At 41.4% G+C, this 16,362-nt stretch overlaps 2 protein-coding genes across 17 annotated transcripts in view; one reads left to right on the top strand and one right to left on the bottom strand.

Moving 5' to 3' along the window:
* LOC109528440 (membrane-associated guanylate kinase, WW and PDZ domain-containing protein 1) overlaps positions 1–792 on the bottom strand; it is an 80,390-nt gene extending 79,598 nt beyond the window's left edge. For 12 of the 14 annotated variants that reach the window (XM_019891008.1, XM_019891011.1, XM_019891010.1 and 9 more), the window contains exon 1: positions 14–790. In XM_019891008.1, the coding sequence (XP_019746567.1) occupies positions 14–311 (298 nt within the window). In that variant the 5' untranslated portion in view covers positions 312–790. Of the gene's footprint in view, positions 1–13 lie in introns of all 14 variants that reach the window. The other 2 variants (XM_019891021.1, XM_019891022.1) reach the window with 1 other exon arrangement.
* Positions 296–14,019, top strand: ren (renin). 3 transcript variants are annotated; one of them, XM_019891025.1, is made up of 9 exons: positions 296–384; positions 9,386–9,533; positions 9,700–9,823; positions 9,925–10,043; positions 11,669–11,865; positions 13,028–13,150; positions 13,233–13,374; positions 13,478–13,576; positions 13,654–14,019. In XM_019891025.1, the coding sequence occupies exons 2-9, from the start codon at positions 9,402–9,404 to the stop codon at positions 13,813–13,815; spliced, it is 1,098 nt and encodes a 365-aa protein (XP_019746584.1). In that variant the 5' UTR covers positions 296–384; positions 9,386–9,401; the 3' UTR covers positions 13,816–14,019. The 3 variants fall into 3 exon arrangements, with proteins under 3 accessions (XP_019746584.1, XP_019746585.1, XP_019746582.1); XM_019891023.1 differs by lacking the exon at positions 296–384 and adding an exon at positions 7,178–7,458; XM_019891026.1 differs by lacking the exons at positions 296–384; positions 13,654–14,019 and adding an exon at positions 7,175–7,458 and having other exon boundaries at positions 13,434–13,568.
* Positions 14,020–16,362: the final 2,343 nt, after the last annotated feature.

Below are 16,362 nucleotides of genomic sequence, written 5' to 3'. Positions count from 1 at the left end.
GCCACTGTCTTACCTTGACGCACAGTCTTCAAAATGATGGGACCTTTTGTGCAGGTGATGACGGTTAAAATGTCATACAGGGGTAATCCTGACACAGGCAGCCCCTCAACCTCCAGTATGAGTTCCCCCTCGTTGAGTTTCCCGCCCTGGTAAAGGACCGCATCCTCTCGGACATGTCCAATGTAGGCAAACTGTCCATATTCAGCCCCACCTCGCAGCTCCACGTTTAGCTCGCCGCACGCGTCCCGCACAATTACGCACTCGCTGACTTTGGTGATCCAGTGGTTCTTCTTTTGGATGACTTTTGACATGGTGACTCGGATCCAAGTTAAATTCCGTGGTGCCGCCAAGAGAGCTACAAGCTTGTTGATGCATAGCCCAGAGGTAAATCCGTCCCTTAGAAAAGTTCAGAATGTTGGTGAGTCAGTCCAAGTTGGACCATTTTCACGCGCGTCCCGAGCCAAGACACGCATGATGCCTTCCCGACGATTTAAGCCTATTTGTTGGTTCCTCTGTTGTTGTTGTTGTTTCCGCTTCTTGAACAACAAACACGCTCTGATTCCCCGCAGCGGCATCTAATCCGCTCCCTGATTGTCTTTGCTCTTCTTGCATCCTCCACTTTGACTCTTTCTCCATCCACTGCCTACTCGTTGATTGGCTTTTGAAAACTTGCATAAAAAGAGTGTCTCTCAGCGGGACAGCCGGTAAAAAATTGGCCCGGCGGCGCCTTTAAGCAGGTAGCACAAATTCATCTCATCTGCTAGTGCGCTAAACGTGCAGGATGAGTGGACACAGCGGCGCATGTTTCCGCCTACCATGGCTGTCAACGCTCCTCCCACCAACTTCCAAACGGATTACACGAATGACAATGAACGCCCATAAGAGCTTTTACCGGTACTTTTTATTCATAAATAATGGAGCTGTAGGATAGTATGTAGGCTGATTGAGAGTGGAGGTTTTTGATGGGTGTCACATGAGGTGAATTGTTGTTTACAGACGGAAAAGTAATCACGCGCTCAGAACAGAAACCACGAACAACGTATGAGCCTTTAAATCATATGTGTCAAACCCAAGGCCCGGGGACCAGATCTGGCCCGCCACATATTTTATGTGGGCCGAGAAAGCAAATCAAACATGTTAACTTCGAAGATGCTTGCTAAAATCTCGACCAAAATGTAAAAGTCTCATATGTAATGTAATGAATATGAGAACTATTGCAAGCATTTTCTTGTTACCAAAAACCTCTTTACAGTAACTGAAACAATAGTTGAAGAAACCGTTATTCTTGACTGATGGTTTCAGTGATAACGGCCCTCCAAGGGAAAATGGCCCACGAAAAAATGAGTTTGACACCCCTGCTTAAATATTCAAACTGATTTTAATCCCTCAAATGGAACTGAATTATTATTATTATTATTATTATTATTATTATTATTATAAGTATTTTTTTGTTTGTTTTCCTATAGCACAGCATTAATGTTCAACCTGCATAATGTAACAGTGGCTAACAATAATATCAAATATGCTTTTTTTTGTTATCAAACTTCTCACATTTGAAGAACACTTAAACTTACTATATTACTGTAGTTTAATGTTGTCATGATTTTGGTACTTGGCGGGCTAGGGATTTTTCTAGGTGGTACTTTTTATAAAAAAAAAAAACAACGTTTGAGAACCACTGGTATAGAGTAGACTCTACAGTCAGATACTCAGACTACTAAATGTAAATGGACATCTTACATTGCTAATGTAAGATGTCGATGTAGATGAGTCAACATTTGTGCACATTATCAATGCATATTATGCACATTAATATCACATTTGAGTCACTCAATACACGGTGTGTGTGTGTGTGTGTTTGTGTGTGTGTGTGTGTGTGTGTGTGTGTGTGTGTGTGTGTGTGTGTGTGTATGAGAAATTACTGAAGATGTGCAGTAATAAGTCTGAAAAAAGTAAAGGCAATTTAAAAATAAAATATTGTCTTGTGTGACTGATGGTGATCCCAAGGTACATTTGTAGAAGCACGCTCGCAGTGGTGTCAGGTGAGAAACACAATGGCCCTGCAGGAAGTTCCTGGATGTTTCAGTTGAAGTTGAGAAACGGGGCCTCTAACACTGTTATGAGGGCAGTGGCCTGAATAGGTATGCACAGTATGAAAGGCAGCTTTCCATTCCATTTCATCTCAATGTTAAGTGCTCAGAGAGTTCATGGCTCATGGCTCATGAGCTGTGCCACTTGTACCTTTATTGTACGTCATGCGAATGATCGCCATACTTTTCCATGGCTATCGTGACCGCAACATATGTGATGATGTGCTCTATTTTATTTCATGTTGGCTCCTCTTCACCAGTCATGTCCCTGAACATTCTCAGTGGGGTCACGGCCTAGCTATGTTTTCCTCACTGTGTTGTTCATCCTGCCCATTGATCCAACTGTCAACTGAAAAACAACAGTTTACATGCACAAGTGCTTGATTACTTGTCCTTATTCTGAGTTTGACATGCAGTATAAGCCATGCTTGAAGAGTCAAGTAGCGGTAACTACAAAGTAAATATAGATATGCGAAAGCCTTAGCTTAAAAAAAAAAAAAAAAAAAAAAAAACCTATTATGATAAAGTGAAGCTGGGATGTGAGAATCATAAATCTTTGCCGAATCCGAAACCAATAAGTGCAAGGACAAATATTATATAATATTCATTTCTTCAATCTTATGAAATAAAGAGTTGTCAGTGGCTGCCATTTAAGTCAATTCAGTCCAATTAGTTGTGGCTTTGGTCTTATTTGTGCTTACAAACCCAACTCGATAGAAAAGATGACAACATTCATTTGGTTCAATGGGCCATTTGATCAAGCCGATAACAACCAGCCGATGCAGTTTCACTTTTTGACATGGGAGAGCTTGCATCATATACGGTGTATGGGCCAGTTATAATCCTGGGGGTTATGACACATCCGTTGAAGAGAGCTGTCTAAAAAGACAGAAAAGAAAGAAGATTTAAAAATAGGAGTACATTTACAATGTTGAGGTCACATTACCCAAAGTAACAATCTGCCTTCGGCACTGTGTAACCAAGACTGTTTGTTTTGTAAAAGGCAATAATCTGGCGACCAAACCAAGAGTCAACAATCAATCGAGAAGAGTCAAATATTAACCAGCAAGTTAAATGTCGTATCAATTCGTCATGGTGACCAGAGAATAAAAAGAAAGGATGCAGCTTTAAACAATCAAACGAGAGCCTACTGTTGTGCCTCTAAGTGTTTTCTATTGGACGCTATTCCGTATATGATCCATTTTCCTTTGCCAGGTTATCTGAGTGTTTGGATTCAAATGCACATTCTTCCTTTACAATTCCTCACATAGCCTTAGGATATTGTAAGTCACGAAACACAATGAATTAGACGACAGTGACAATGTAACACTAGACCAGGTTTCATTTGGGGGAGTTTTGGACTCTGTACGAAAGGTATTGATTGATTCACGATTGTGGTGATTTAATACTTTACTGCATCATAATAAGCTTTGTTCCGACTGTTTTTTAAAACTCTGTCATTATGATACCCCACTGAAAACGACAAACACAACAACTGACATAATGAAACAATTAATACGTCAGTCAAAAAGAAACATTGCAATGGCAACATTTTTCATACAGTCTGTGTATTGGCCCTGGGACTGTGCCAGTGGGCATAATGTTGTGGCTGTTGAACAATTTGGTTATTTTTACTCAGAGTTAATAACAGCTCCTCAAAAGGTTAGGCCAGTGACGTCAACGCAAACATTACAATTAATCTTTTATCCTGTTGCGCTCTCATGTGGTTACATTGTAGAATGCAGCAGACTAGACTATGTTAATTGGTATGTTGGATGGATGGATGCAAGGGGCCCAGGTAGCCCCCAAGGACCACATGAGTAGCCTGGGGGACTGTTCTAAAAATAGGTTAGCAGTGATGGGACATTGTGATTTCCTAGTAATGTGGTATCAGTGAGTATTCGAAAATGGAAACCATGGCAGAGACTAGACAATAATTAAAATATTGCACATCGATATTTATCTGTTTCCTAATTTATTTTATAAAAGATTAGCCTGATCAGTGTCTTCACGTAAATAAATATCGTTGAGCATCCAAACTGACCTATTCAAGCCATAGCTAGTTGATTAAGTACAGCATCATTGATGAATATGTAGCAGAAAATCAGAAAAGTTCAGGTTTATTTTTCAAGAATTTTGAAGCTAAAATGTCCTCAAATTCTGGAATGACCCAAAAGGTAATTTGAGCAAAGTTCATTCAGAAGTGTGTGCGTCAAATTGGTATCCCCTCGTATTAGTCAGTGGTCAATTAGCTCTGAGTTTAAAATGACTAAAACACAGTGAAAACAAAAGCAGAAAAAAAATTAACGCATTTCAAAGTTCTTTCAATGAGCTTAATCGTAAGCATGAGACACAGCCACACAAGCGTCCGTACACGCACACGCACACGTCCATTTGCTGGATGGCGCTCTCTTTTTAAATTCAATGCTGCACCCTGTTGGCCAAACGCGATGCAGCATTAGGCTTCATTATCATTTCAGACATCTATTTCTAGTCTAAAATATGGAAGAATGAGAGGTCTGTGGCCAACCACAAGATAACTGCCACATCAAGAGATTTCATAGTTTCTTCGTCTTGCTAGCTGGGATGGAACATTTTGACGGGGGATGAATCACGTTTGTTTGTTTGGGAAAGATAATTCCTTTCAGTCCCATTTTCCTGAAAACAGCTCTGCTTCTCTTCACTCTTATCATGACGTCTAGCGAAAAGAAAATATACCTCGGATGCAGTACCGTATTTCGTGTTTTTGACATGATTTTCTTTGGCAGCTACCTGTTTGAGCTTTGCACTGTGCCATGTATTTCAACACCTTTTCCCTCCAATCTGAAACGCAAATCTGTTTTCTCTGAGGTCAAAAAAAGACCAGTGTCCTCCGTGAAAACATGAAAACCTCTGGCCTCCTGAGTTTCCACTTGAAGCAAACGGCTCCAAGATAACATACAGTATGTTGCTCTTCAAAAAATACACGAGACAAACACTTTATCTTCCCGGAGTTGTACTTTTTTCCCATGCATGGCCACCAATCAAATTGCCGCACAAGGGGTATAAGGCCAGACAGGAATGACGTTAAGGTCTCCCTCGGCAATGTGGGAAATTTCAAGCTAGTATCTATTTAGCTTCTGGGTCAAAAGTCAGATGTCAAATGTGAGCTTGTGCGCAATGGCAGGATATATATGGAGAGCTCACGTTCACGCTAAATAAGCCATGGTTTCTGTCATGCTAGATAAAACAATTTTGCATAAACCCCTTGACAGCTTTAGTTCTCAGCCACATAATTGAGTTCCAGGAAGTGCACAGAGCTCTTTTTCTTGCCGTTTATTTTTGATGGACCGTTAAGTGATCACGGATTAGCTTGTAGCAGGTCCTAAACACATGCGCTAAAAGCTGGTGGAGTGAGAACCCGCAGTCCACCAAAAAGAATATTTGGCATGCACTCAGTTGATGATTCTTGTTGATTCTAGTGATGTGAGTTGACTGACACACACAAAATAATAATAGAAAAAAAAACATCAAATTGTGATTGTGTGAAACTGTATGTTCACTAGTTTGCGTTGAAATAAAAAGTAGTGGTGTTATTTGATTTTTTTTTTAAGTACTAAAAAGGTAGACGCTTTTTGATTTGTCAAGCCCATTTTAAATCGAATGCAAATATTTGTTTCAATAAGCAATGTTTTTCACTTCAAATGTATTTTGACTGACAAGTTGGGCCCACACATTTACCAGAACTTAGACAAACAATTCTATTGAAAAGCAAACAATCAATTTCCATTAGAGTATTACGTACACAAACATAAGAATACAATTTTCCACCAAGTGCAATGATAGGGAGAGAATGAGAAGCAGATTTTTGAATGGACTCCAGCACATATGCTGTATGTTAAATTTGGACAAGTTCAATCTTATAAGGCACTTGCAATGTCTTGAAACTCATGTATGCTGTTTTAAATCTTGCCACATTCCAGAATAGTGTAAACCGTCAAATATGTACTACTAGGCCAAAACCAAATAAACCAACAGTTGAATAAAACATGTATCTTCTGTTTTATTGTGAGAGAGTAAACGTGCTGTGAGTGCATGTTGCAAAACAATAAAGTTTGTGCCTAGGCAAAAACAATGTGCCACGAATTAGAGAACAGAGAAAAGTTTCATGTTCTCCGGAGTGCACAAATAGATGTCTTTTTTTCAACATGTTTAATTTTCTATGATTAATTATTATTTATCAAGAAAGTTCCAGCCCTGATTAAAAAAAAAAAAAACACAAGTTAAAATAGAGGTTGTAATCGCATCCTGTATTTATAATTGTTGCTGGCCATAAAACAAAATCCTAGATTTTGTGAAAAAAAAAAAAAAAAAAAAAAGTTACTTGTCAATCTTACCGCCCCGTTCTTGTGCGTCATGTTGCCACGTTATCTTCTCCTGGAACGTTTGCCCACAGTGACCTTATGTTCTTGGAGGCTAACCTCTGACCTCTACCGTGGCGAACCCTCCCGTATCTGCTGACTTGACTGGGTGGTCAGTACAGTACCAGCACATGATCGCAGGCTGACAGGCCAGATACTGTGGGAATCCTCCCAGGGGTAAAAACCGCTGAGAGCGAGCCTGCAATGAAGAGGCGTTAGCCGCGTTGGGTCTGTATCTCGCAGCAAGACGCACACTCTCAACAAGTCCGACATGGCCAAAATCATCACAACACACTCACCATGCACCAAGTTCACTTGGCAAACATTTCGATCAAGACCTTGTAGTGAATACACAGATGTTCATTGTCCATCGTCTTCCGTTCTAGGGAAAATGTACACTTCAAAAAGAAATTGCATTAAATGGGGAGTAACTTGGAAGTGAAGTGAATCCATTAAAAGCTTGATGGCCATTCAAATGGTAGCAATCTTGCGCAGCTGCAAAAATCAGCCACATGTGAACCCCCTGCTTTCTGTCATAAATGGGATCCATGAGGTCAAAGTGCAGACATCTCACTGGGACCTGTTTATCACAGGAGGGGATGGGTCACCGATGGGGAAGTGCCAGGAGTGGAGGGGGGGCAGTGGAAGCGCAGCTCTTTTTTCAAGAGGTCACCTCTAAGGAAGGCTCCCATGCAGAATCACTGCCGCCTGTCGGTGAAGAGGACAGCGGTGATGGTATAAAATTGTTGGGATGCCCACACCGCTCAGCCAGAGCCTCAGCGTCCACGATTGTGGGACTCATCATTCATAGAAAAAAGGGATCCAATCGTATTGATCCATCTTCCATCAGTGGCCTGAGACATTTTTTCTTCCTGTCTGCTAGAAGCCACCATGGCAGTGTTGGCGGCCTATTGGGCATGCTTGGTTGCCCTGTCAATGACAATGAGTGCAGGCCATACTTTGAGAAGGTAAGAGGCTTCTGTTTTACACCTGCAAGGATGGTCAGCTGACAGAATTTTTCATCAATGCTACTCGGGGGGCCTCATAGGACCACACATTTCCTCACCGGATGCATGACAAAAATGCTATTTCAAATACTGTATGGTGAAAATATGTGCGAACGTGTAAAATATGTGTTCTTAATACTGTACATTTCATTTTCCCCATACATTTTACAATGCATGGATAAAGCCCAACAATGAAAGGTTTGAAGTAAACACCGCAATAACCACATACTGCAATTTTTTTTTTCCAGTGCAAAGGGTGTCTCTAGTTTGAAAATTAAAATTCAAGGACAGCACAAAAGTGCTCAACAACAAGTGCGAGAACTCATTTTGCCCATTTTTTTCCCACAAAAATCAATTCACTCAAAATTGTAGTATAATTTAGGTACTATGCTTGTCCTGCATATCATACCAATTCAGCAAAAAAAAAAAATATTCGGCCTACTCACATTGTAATGTAGGGCAGTGTAAGACCCAGTGGAAGTGCAACTAAGATATGTCTCCCTACTAATGGTAACAATTTAAAATTCCAGTCGACCCCTGCATATTAACAGTTTAGCACCCACAGAGTTGCATATTTACCAATTTTTCTCCCCCCACGCCCCAATATGGTTTCATATTTTGAATTGAGCCCGTTTTTTTCCCGTGATTTTATCCCCCATATCCCAGACAGAATGTTTATCAGCATTTTAAGGAGAATTTTGGGGCGGTTGGAAAAGCAAAGTGTCAAAATATTCTTATTTTTACTTAATTAAGGGGCCATTCAGAGCATGTTCACATGCGGCCTGTGGTCCACCATTGCCTATCCCTGAGCTGGTGGAATTCCAACTACTAAATAGATGAAGTGGTTTTAACAGTGCCCTGTAATTAATTGATGTTCAGTCCAGCATATATTCTGCAAGGTTCCACAAAATTACAACAGCATAGGTGGGATATTGCCATCCCTGTGTGTGCTTTTACACAGTGAGCTGGCAATGTGTCATTCACCCCAAAAGATAAAGGGGCTTCAGCAGTCTATTCGGCACTCTTGGTTCTATATAGCACATTTGCACACTCTGTATAGCACGTATGATTCTACTGGATAGCACGATGGAATTCCTTAGATCATATATTGGGATTTATATCCAAGAACCATTTGGTACTCATTTAGTGCTATGGAGTACCACTCAGAATGGGGTCCCCTCCAAGGCTATGCATAGAAGTCACCAAATCACATTTGGGTACTACATGGAGCCTTTATTTACTGATTTATTTTTAGAATGTCTGCACAGATGTGATTTGTAAAATACTGAGTGACGGCAATATATCGTATCGCTGACCTGGAGAGGAAAAAAAAGCCAGATGTGAAACGCTGACAGCCAGCCATTCAGCATTCAGCACCAACAAAAGTTGTCTGACACTACATCCAAAGGAACAATATTGGTTGTGCCATTTATCAGTCTTCCCCTTCCATTCCATTGCCTTTTAAAGTGAACAGAATTCTGTTTAAAAAAAAAAAAAAGGCATCTTTTAAAAAGGGCGACAGATTGCAATCTTATCCAGGACCTCGGAGAAATCACGACAAGGAAAACTGTGAGGACTGACCGCACCAGACAGCTCAAAAGACGGGGAAAAAAAAGCATTTTTCTTTGCAACTTTTGCTTTCAGTTTTGGATTTTTAACTTTTCTTTTTGTTTCTGGCTAGGAACCAAACGGTTCAGTCGTCTACATTTTATTCGTGGCTAGAAGCTGGAATAATGTCCATCAATATGGCATGTCAAATATAGCATGTACATGACCTCAACAATATTCTTTTTGCGTTCTTTCAGCAAGCATGTGCACCAGCGATTGCTGTCTGTTTTTCTTCTGGCTCACGAGGAGTGGTTTTCCCGCTTGTCTACTCTGCTTCCAGAATAAGCTTGAAGAAGATGCCGTCTATCAGGGAAACACTGCAGGATATGGGCGTCTCAGTGGATCAGGTGTTGACTGAGCTAGCACAGATGAGCGTGGAAGACTTCAGCAACGGAACTGCTCCCACTCCCCTGACCAACTATTTGGATGTGAGACAAATTGGTCCACGCAGTGTTAAGGAATTCAGATCGCGGGTTCTTTGTCGAACATTAAACTGTCAAGCTTAAGCAAGTAACCCGGCAATTTGGAAATATTCCCGTTGTCAGCACGTGGGAATTTGCAGTATGAATATCACATTTTCTTTCACTCCAACAGACACAGTACTATGGAGAAATCAGCATCGGCTCTCCAGCTCAGATGTTCAACGTCGTATTTGACACAGGCTCAGCCAACCTGTGGGTTCCCTCGCAAAGCTGCTCCCCTTTCTCCACAGCCTGCTGTAAGGATCACACACATGCAGCAGGAGAACTGTTTGTTTTGCATGTACGTGCGCAGGCTTCCCGCAACTTGATTTGACTCAAATGAACTGTGAACTTGTAGTTACTCACAACAGGTATGACGCCTCCATGTCTCGTACCTACATGGAAAATGGAACAGGATTTTCCATCCAGTACGCGTCAGGGAACGTCAGGGGATTCCTCAGTGAGGATGTGGTCGTGGTGAGTACAATCCATAACACGCGCTTGTGCGTCTACATGCTGTGAAGAAAAAAAAGCATACATATTGATGAGGTTTTGGAAAAAAACTATTTCATGAAGACTTCTTGAAAGAAAGTATATATCTCAGGAAGTTCCTGTAAATTGCCAGTAATTAACGTTCACCATGAGGAGACATTTTTCTTTATTTGGCATTTGCTCTTAAACAAGCTCCCCGCCCACCCTACCCATCCCCCCCCAAAAAAATCACTTTTGTCAAATAACCGTCATCCTGACTTGGGAGTAGTACATGATAAATATAATACTGTATAAGCAAAAAATAAAAATAAAAATCGGCTCCTTCACCCCATCTTCTGCCTGTAATTTGATACAGAGCGCACCTCTGATATTCACAAGGGTGAAGGACCAGGCCGGCCTGCAAATAGCAAAAATGGGGAGGGGTGGGGGGACAAAAACTTTTTTGTTAATCTATCAATCCATCCATTCATTTTCTAATCCATTTATCCTCACAAGGGTCACGGGTGTGATGGAGCCTATCCCAGCTGCCTTCGAGCAGTAGGCGGGGGACACCCTGAACCGGTTGCCAGCCAATCGCAGGGCACACAGAGACGAACAACCATTCATGTTCACAGTCACACTTAGGTATAATTGAGAGTGTTCAATCAGCCTGCCATGGATGTATTTGGCATGTGGGAAGAAACCAGCATACCTGGAGCAATAACCCATGCAGGCACTGGGAGAACATACAAACAAACTCCTCACAGGAAGGTCAGAGCAGGGATCGAACCCTGCACCTCTGCACTCTGAGGCGGACGTGCGAACCAGTTGCCCACTGTGCCGCCATATTTACAAACATTGAAAAAAAAACAGCAAATATTCTAATTTGTGGTCGCCAAACCACAAATATGCAACGGTCCGCCATACAACAAACTGCCCGAGGAAAGACAACCAAGCAAACAAAAAAGACAAGGTGTCTATCATTTGTCATGCACTTGCCATGTTTTGTCCCATGCACCAGAGTGACGAATTTATCATGATGCAGAATCTGTTTGTACCTATGTATTATTTTTGATTATGTTATTACTGTATGTTTTTTTACAAAGGACAATATTTGAAGGCATCTTCATTCATGGCAGGGAGTAAAATAATTTGAGAACACAAAGCGTTAAACCACAGGTGTCAAAGTCAAGGCCCGGGGGCCAGATCTGGCCCGCCACATGATTGTATGTGGCCCGCGAAAGCAAATCAAGCATGTCAAGTTCCATGATGCTTGCTAAGGTCTGAACCAAAATTTCAAATTGTCATATGTAATCCACAATAACAGTCATTATTCTTGATTTCTCATTGTAAAACTAGTTATTCATCAATGTGTTTTGCGCTGTGCATGTAATATGTGGAGGGGATTAAACATTTATACGGTTTCCCAAAATTCATAACGGCCCTCCAAGGGAAACCATAACTACAATGTGGCCCGCGGCAAAAATGAGTTTGACACCCTTGCGTTAGACAGTTATGGGGTGAAAGTGACAGGAACCGTTTGTGAATTGCCACGTTATTCATGAGAGGTGTTGTCTTAAGAGCAGAAAGAGATTGGAGGAATGACTTTCACCTCATTCTATTCCTTCAAGGTGGGTGGAATCCCGGTGGTTCAGGTTTTTGCAGAGGCAACCTCCCTGTCTGCCATGCCCTTCATCTTTGCAAAGTTCGACGGCGTCCTGGGGATGGGCTACCCGAATGCAGCCATCGACGGTATCACTCCAGTGTTTGACCGCATCATGTCGCAGCATGTCCTCAAGGAGGAAGTGTTCTCTGTTTACTACAGCAGGTATGCTGAGGTCAGGGGACCCCCACTCACTTCCAGTGTGTTTCGGGGGAAACAAACAAAGATACATTCTGAATGAATTCGGCAAGGCAAAGCGGCTTTGTTTATATATCGCATTGCATACACAAAGTTAACTCAACGTGCTTCACACAATTAAAGCATTCAACAAAGAAGAGTTAAAGGCTTTTGAAAGCAAACTAAAGAAATAAAAGTAGCTTTGTAAAAAAAGAGTACATTATGGCGTAGCAATGAACTTAAAATATCAGCAGCATGCATCTTCATGTTTGAATGAAGCAAAGAGGCTGCAGTAACAACAAACTCTGTAATAGCGGTAATGAACAAAAAGCAAAAACTGGATGACACTTGCAATAAAAGGCTCGCTGTCGAAAATCAAGAAGCCGGGTTTGTCATAAAAGCCTAACAAAAATCTTGGTATCCGATTTTTGTCGCACTTGAAGCATTTGATTCAGTCCTGGTAACAAAAGACATCAAATGCTGTCCTCATCAGAATGAAAGAATCAAAAGATTGTGTCTGTGGAAAGGAGGTGAGATTCTTATAATGGGGGCACTGATATTTAACACACTTAATTACACTGGTCAATATCACATTTTAATCAGAAGCTTTTTGTGTCCCAAAATGTATTTTTGATCCTGAATCAAAAAATGTCTCGACACTTTCTGTCAAGCACATCAGCTTTTTGAGATACTGTATTTCCATTTTTTTGTTTTGAAGTTTGACCTGTAAAAGCTTGTGCAAAATGGGTTTCACCATGCATTGTAATTTATAGCTATGACCTTTCAGACAAAAAAATAATTCCACCTGTTACTCAACATAACCCTTAATTCATAAAGATCACTAAATACTACAGATTTGATATATATATATATATAATTTTTTTTTTTTTTTTATCATGATGATGAAAACCTGATATGCTGGAGTAAAAACAAATGTATATTTGTAATCACCCCCCCAAAAAATAATATCAATCAACTACGAAAGTTTACTTGCATCTCACCCTTTCATGCACCCTGTAAAGTAAACTGATAACACGATAAGCTGTCCACTGTAGTTACCGCTGTCCCTGAATGGGTTAAAAAAGTGTCATGCAAATTTGTTGCCCGGTGCTATTTGAAAAAATCCTGGTAGAGAGTCTATTGATTTCAGGGATCCCCAACATTCCCCCGGTGGAGAGCTGGTTCTTGGTGGCACAGACCCAAACTACTACACTGGAACATTTAATTATATGGAGACCAAAGAGATGGGCAAGTGGGAGGTTGTGATGAAAGGGTATGTTTTCATAACCTTCATACCTCGTATAGTTCACACATAACATCCGTTTGACTGTCCATTGGTTCATTCACTCTTTCAGTGTTTCTTTGGGAACCGAAAGGATATTTTGTGCAGAAGGCTGCACAGCTGTGATCGACACAGGCTCCTCCTACATCACCGGCCCGGCCTCCTCCGTTTCTGCGCTGATGAAAATCATTGGAGCGCAGCTGGACGAGAGTGGTGTAAGTTTTTTTTTGTACACGTCCAGAGTGGTTTCATGCTGAAAATATTTGCCCTCTAGAATACCCTGCCCATCATTGCACCATAACTGATGTTTTCAATCAGTACAAAGTCAACTGTGACACTGTGAAGACATTGCCAAGTGTTGCTTTTCATCTTGGTGGCCTCGAGTATTCCCTCACGTATGAAGATTATATTCTGTGGGTAAGTTGGATTTCAAATGCTGAGTCAATTCAACTGATCGTACCCCGTCAGTCATGGACCATTTACTGTGTCTCCAGCAATCCCAGATCGAGGGCGATGTCTGCATTGTTACCTTCAGGGGCTTGGATGTGCCACCCCCTACGGGTCCCATCTGGATCCTGGGAGCCAACTTCATCGCCCGCTACTACACAGAATTTGATCGCCGCAGTAATCGGATAGGCTTTGCTGTAGCAGTCTGACAACATTCAAAAGGAACACGATTTGCAACTTCCTTCTACCCTCAGTCGGTTGTTCATATGTAGTACTTTATGCAACCTATTAAAGGGGACGTCAAACTAAAAAATTGCTTTACAGTAATATGTTCTATTACTACTGTAATCGTGGCGTTCTGATTAATATTGTATTTGTGGAATATGAGTTTAGCAACAAAATGCACCGTTTTTTTGTTTTTTTTGGCCATCTCAGCGGGTGGCCATTTTGCCACTTTTTGTCAACAGAAAACGACATCATAGTTGTTCAAGGCTCAGCTGACGACCCATCATGGCCCACCTGTTTTCTCAAACATGAGCCATGATTGGGCGTTCCTTGAGCCCTGAGCAACTCAAATGTCATTTTCAGTCGACAGCAAGTGGCAAAATGCCCGCGCCCTGAGATGCTCAAAAACGGGTGGATTTTAGTGATTAACCCATTTACCGCAAATGCAATATTAATCGGAATGCTGTGTTTAGACAAATAGGGCTGCGTGGAACTTATTATTCCAAGGAGCATTTTTGGGTTGACTTCCCCTTTAAGGAATCAACCACTGTCATGCTTTGCTTATTTGCATTTCTCCCATCCCGTTCTGCCAAGTTTTGTTGCACTAGTAAACACCTTGTATTCTCTATTTATGAAACATGTAGAAGCCATTGTAAAATGTGTCTGTGTCTCGCCTGTTGATGTCAACCTGAAATAAAAATTTGGAACGTCGACTGGATGGATACCTTTTGTTGATTTCATTCAGTGATTAAGCAGTTTGATGTTAAATTGAAAATATGCAAATTTTTTCATCATGTTTCCATCTGTTTTGTTTTGGTAGTATGCGGGAATGTAGGGAGTGTGTGTCCTTTGCTCTGCACCTGTACGTCAAGCTCATCATCAGCCTCCTTTAAATACACCTTTTGCTTATTTAGCAAGCAGAACTGCCTCCAAGTTAAAACAATAAAAGTGCTGCAATTCATTAGAAGCTCTTGTCAAACATCATATTCTACAGTTGTTTACCATGGGTTTTGTCTTCTGTCAGTGATCTGTAGACACGTTTACATTCATATAGCAGTTCCCTCAATTCAGAATCACAAAAATGTCCTCACTGTCAAGCACTTTGTTTTTTTTTTTTTTTTTTTTTTTTTTAACAACGCAAGGCTAATCAGTAGGTTAATGTTGGGTCATTTGCAAGATGGAAAGATCATATGGCCGCGAGCCACGCTTGACTTTATCCAACTCAATACAGCATGCGAGCATCAGTTATGTGCCAATCGCGTGGTACCCACCCCCTCCAGGCCACCCTGACAGCACTGGGCAGCTCCTTCAGCCAGAGACTGATACACCCGCGCTGTAAAAAGGAGAGGTACCGCCACTCGTTCCTGCAGACTGATGTCAGGCTATTGAATAGACAGTCGTGAAAACCTGGACTTGCGCCCGCTCACCCATTTTTAATATGCTTATGTTTATATACTTTTTGTCTTCTACTTTCTCCATTTCATAATTCTGCTGCTTTAAACTGGGAATTTCTCCATTGTGAGACAGATAAAGGTTATCTGACGCACTAATTGAAAAATAATTTCCTTCCCGATGCGTTTTGGTTGGTTCAGCATGTGGAGATTGGAATTTGTCTCCATGCCAATGTCATGATTTGGGGAGTAAGAGAATTCATGAACCAGTGTTTTGTAAGTAGTTAATGAAAGCACATGGTAAAGCGTAATCAAATCACAGGTACATTGAGTACAAATTGGATTATTTCGCTGGACAACAATTTTAATGTGGTAAGAGGCTGATTGCTGACTTGAGCACCCAGCTGTTGACAGGATAGCAAGCAGTGGAGCAAATGGTGAAGTTGGCACAATATACCTGAATGGGCCACCATGACTCCATTGGTAGAGACAGATATCCAGTAAGATGGGCCGGTGTACATAGGGTGGTGTGGCTGATTCTAGCAGTCAAAGCCAAATTCAACCAGCCATCCATTTTCTCATTCGCTTAAGCACGAGGTTCAAAAAAGAAATGGCACCTGGTCATAAACAGCAATCAAGGTCAATAATCCGACAAAAGAGAAGCAGAAGTCAACTCCTTCAATACACAGCAGCTTGATTGCTTGACTCGACACAGGTGCACTGCTGAAGGGTCACGCCCAACAAAAGAAAGAAAAACAAAAACAAAAAAAAAGCAAAGCAGAACATGACAACCCTAACGGACGTGCTAACCAAGCATTCACCGTGCCGCCTCGCCAAATTCTCCAGTCGCAAAAATGTAAAACCTTCTCAACATGTAAAATGTAGTAAAAATGTAGGTTAAAAAAAAGAGGAAGAAGCAAGGCGGAACGTACTGGGCTTTTCAAAGTGGGGAGATATCCAAAAACATTCAGGCTTAGCCCAAAAAGAACATACGGTATAAATTGATTGTGATTGCTCCCAAGACATGGTCTATGTCAGGGGTGTCAAACGTACGGCCCGCGGGCCGGATCCGGCCCCCAAAGGACTTTAATCCGGCCCGCGAGATGATTATGTAAAGCAGTGGTGTCAAACATACGGTCC

The sequence above is a fragment of the Hippocampus comes genome, unplaced genomic scaffold (assembly GCF_001891065.2).
Source record: "Hippocampus comes isolate QL1 unplaced genomic scaffold, H_comes_QL1_v1.1 scaffold174, whole genome shotgun sequence".
In the NCBI taxonomy this organism is placed as follows: domain Eukaryota; kingdom Metazoa; phylum Chordata; class Actinopteri; order Syngnathiformes; family Syngnathidae; genus Hippocampus; species Hippocampus comes.
The sequence above is the reverse complement of the archived record's forward strand: the minus strand, read 5'-3'. Positions and strand labels throughout refer to the sequence as shown.

Bases quoted from the DNA above. Each gene is read 5' to 3' on its own strand.
- ren (XM_019891023.1), top strand. From the start codon at position 7,382: ATGGCAGTGTTGGCGGCCTATTGGGCATGCTTGGTTGCCCTGTCAATG. The intron at 10,044-11,668 runs GTGAGTACAATC...TATTCCTTCAAG, and splicing joins TCAGTGAGGATGTGGTCGTG to GTGGGTGGAATCCCGGTGGT. The intron at 13,375-13,477 runs GTAAGTTTTTTT...GTTTTCAATCAG, and splicing joins CGCAGCTGGACGAGAGTGGT to TACAAAGTCAACTGTGACAC.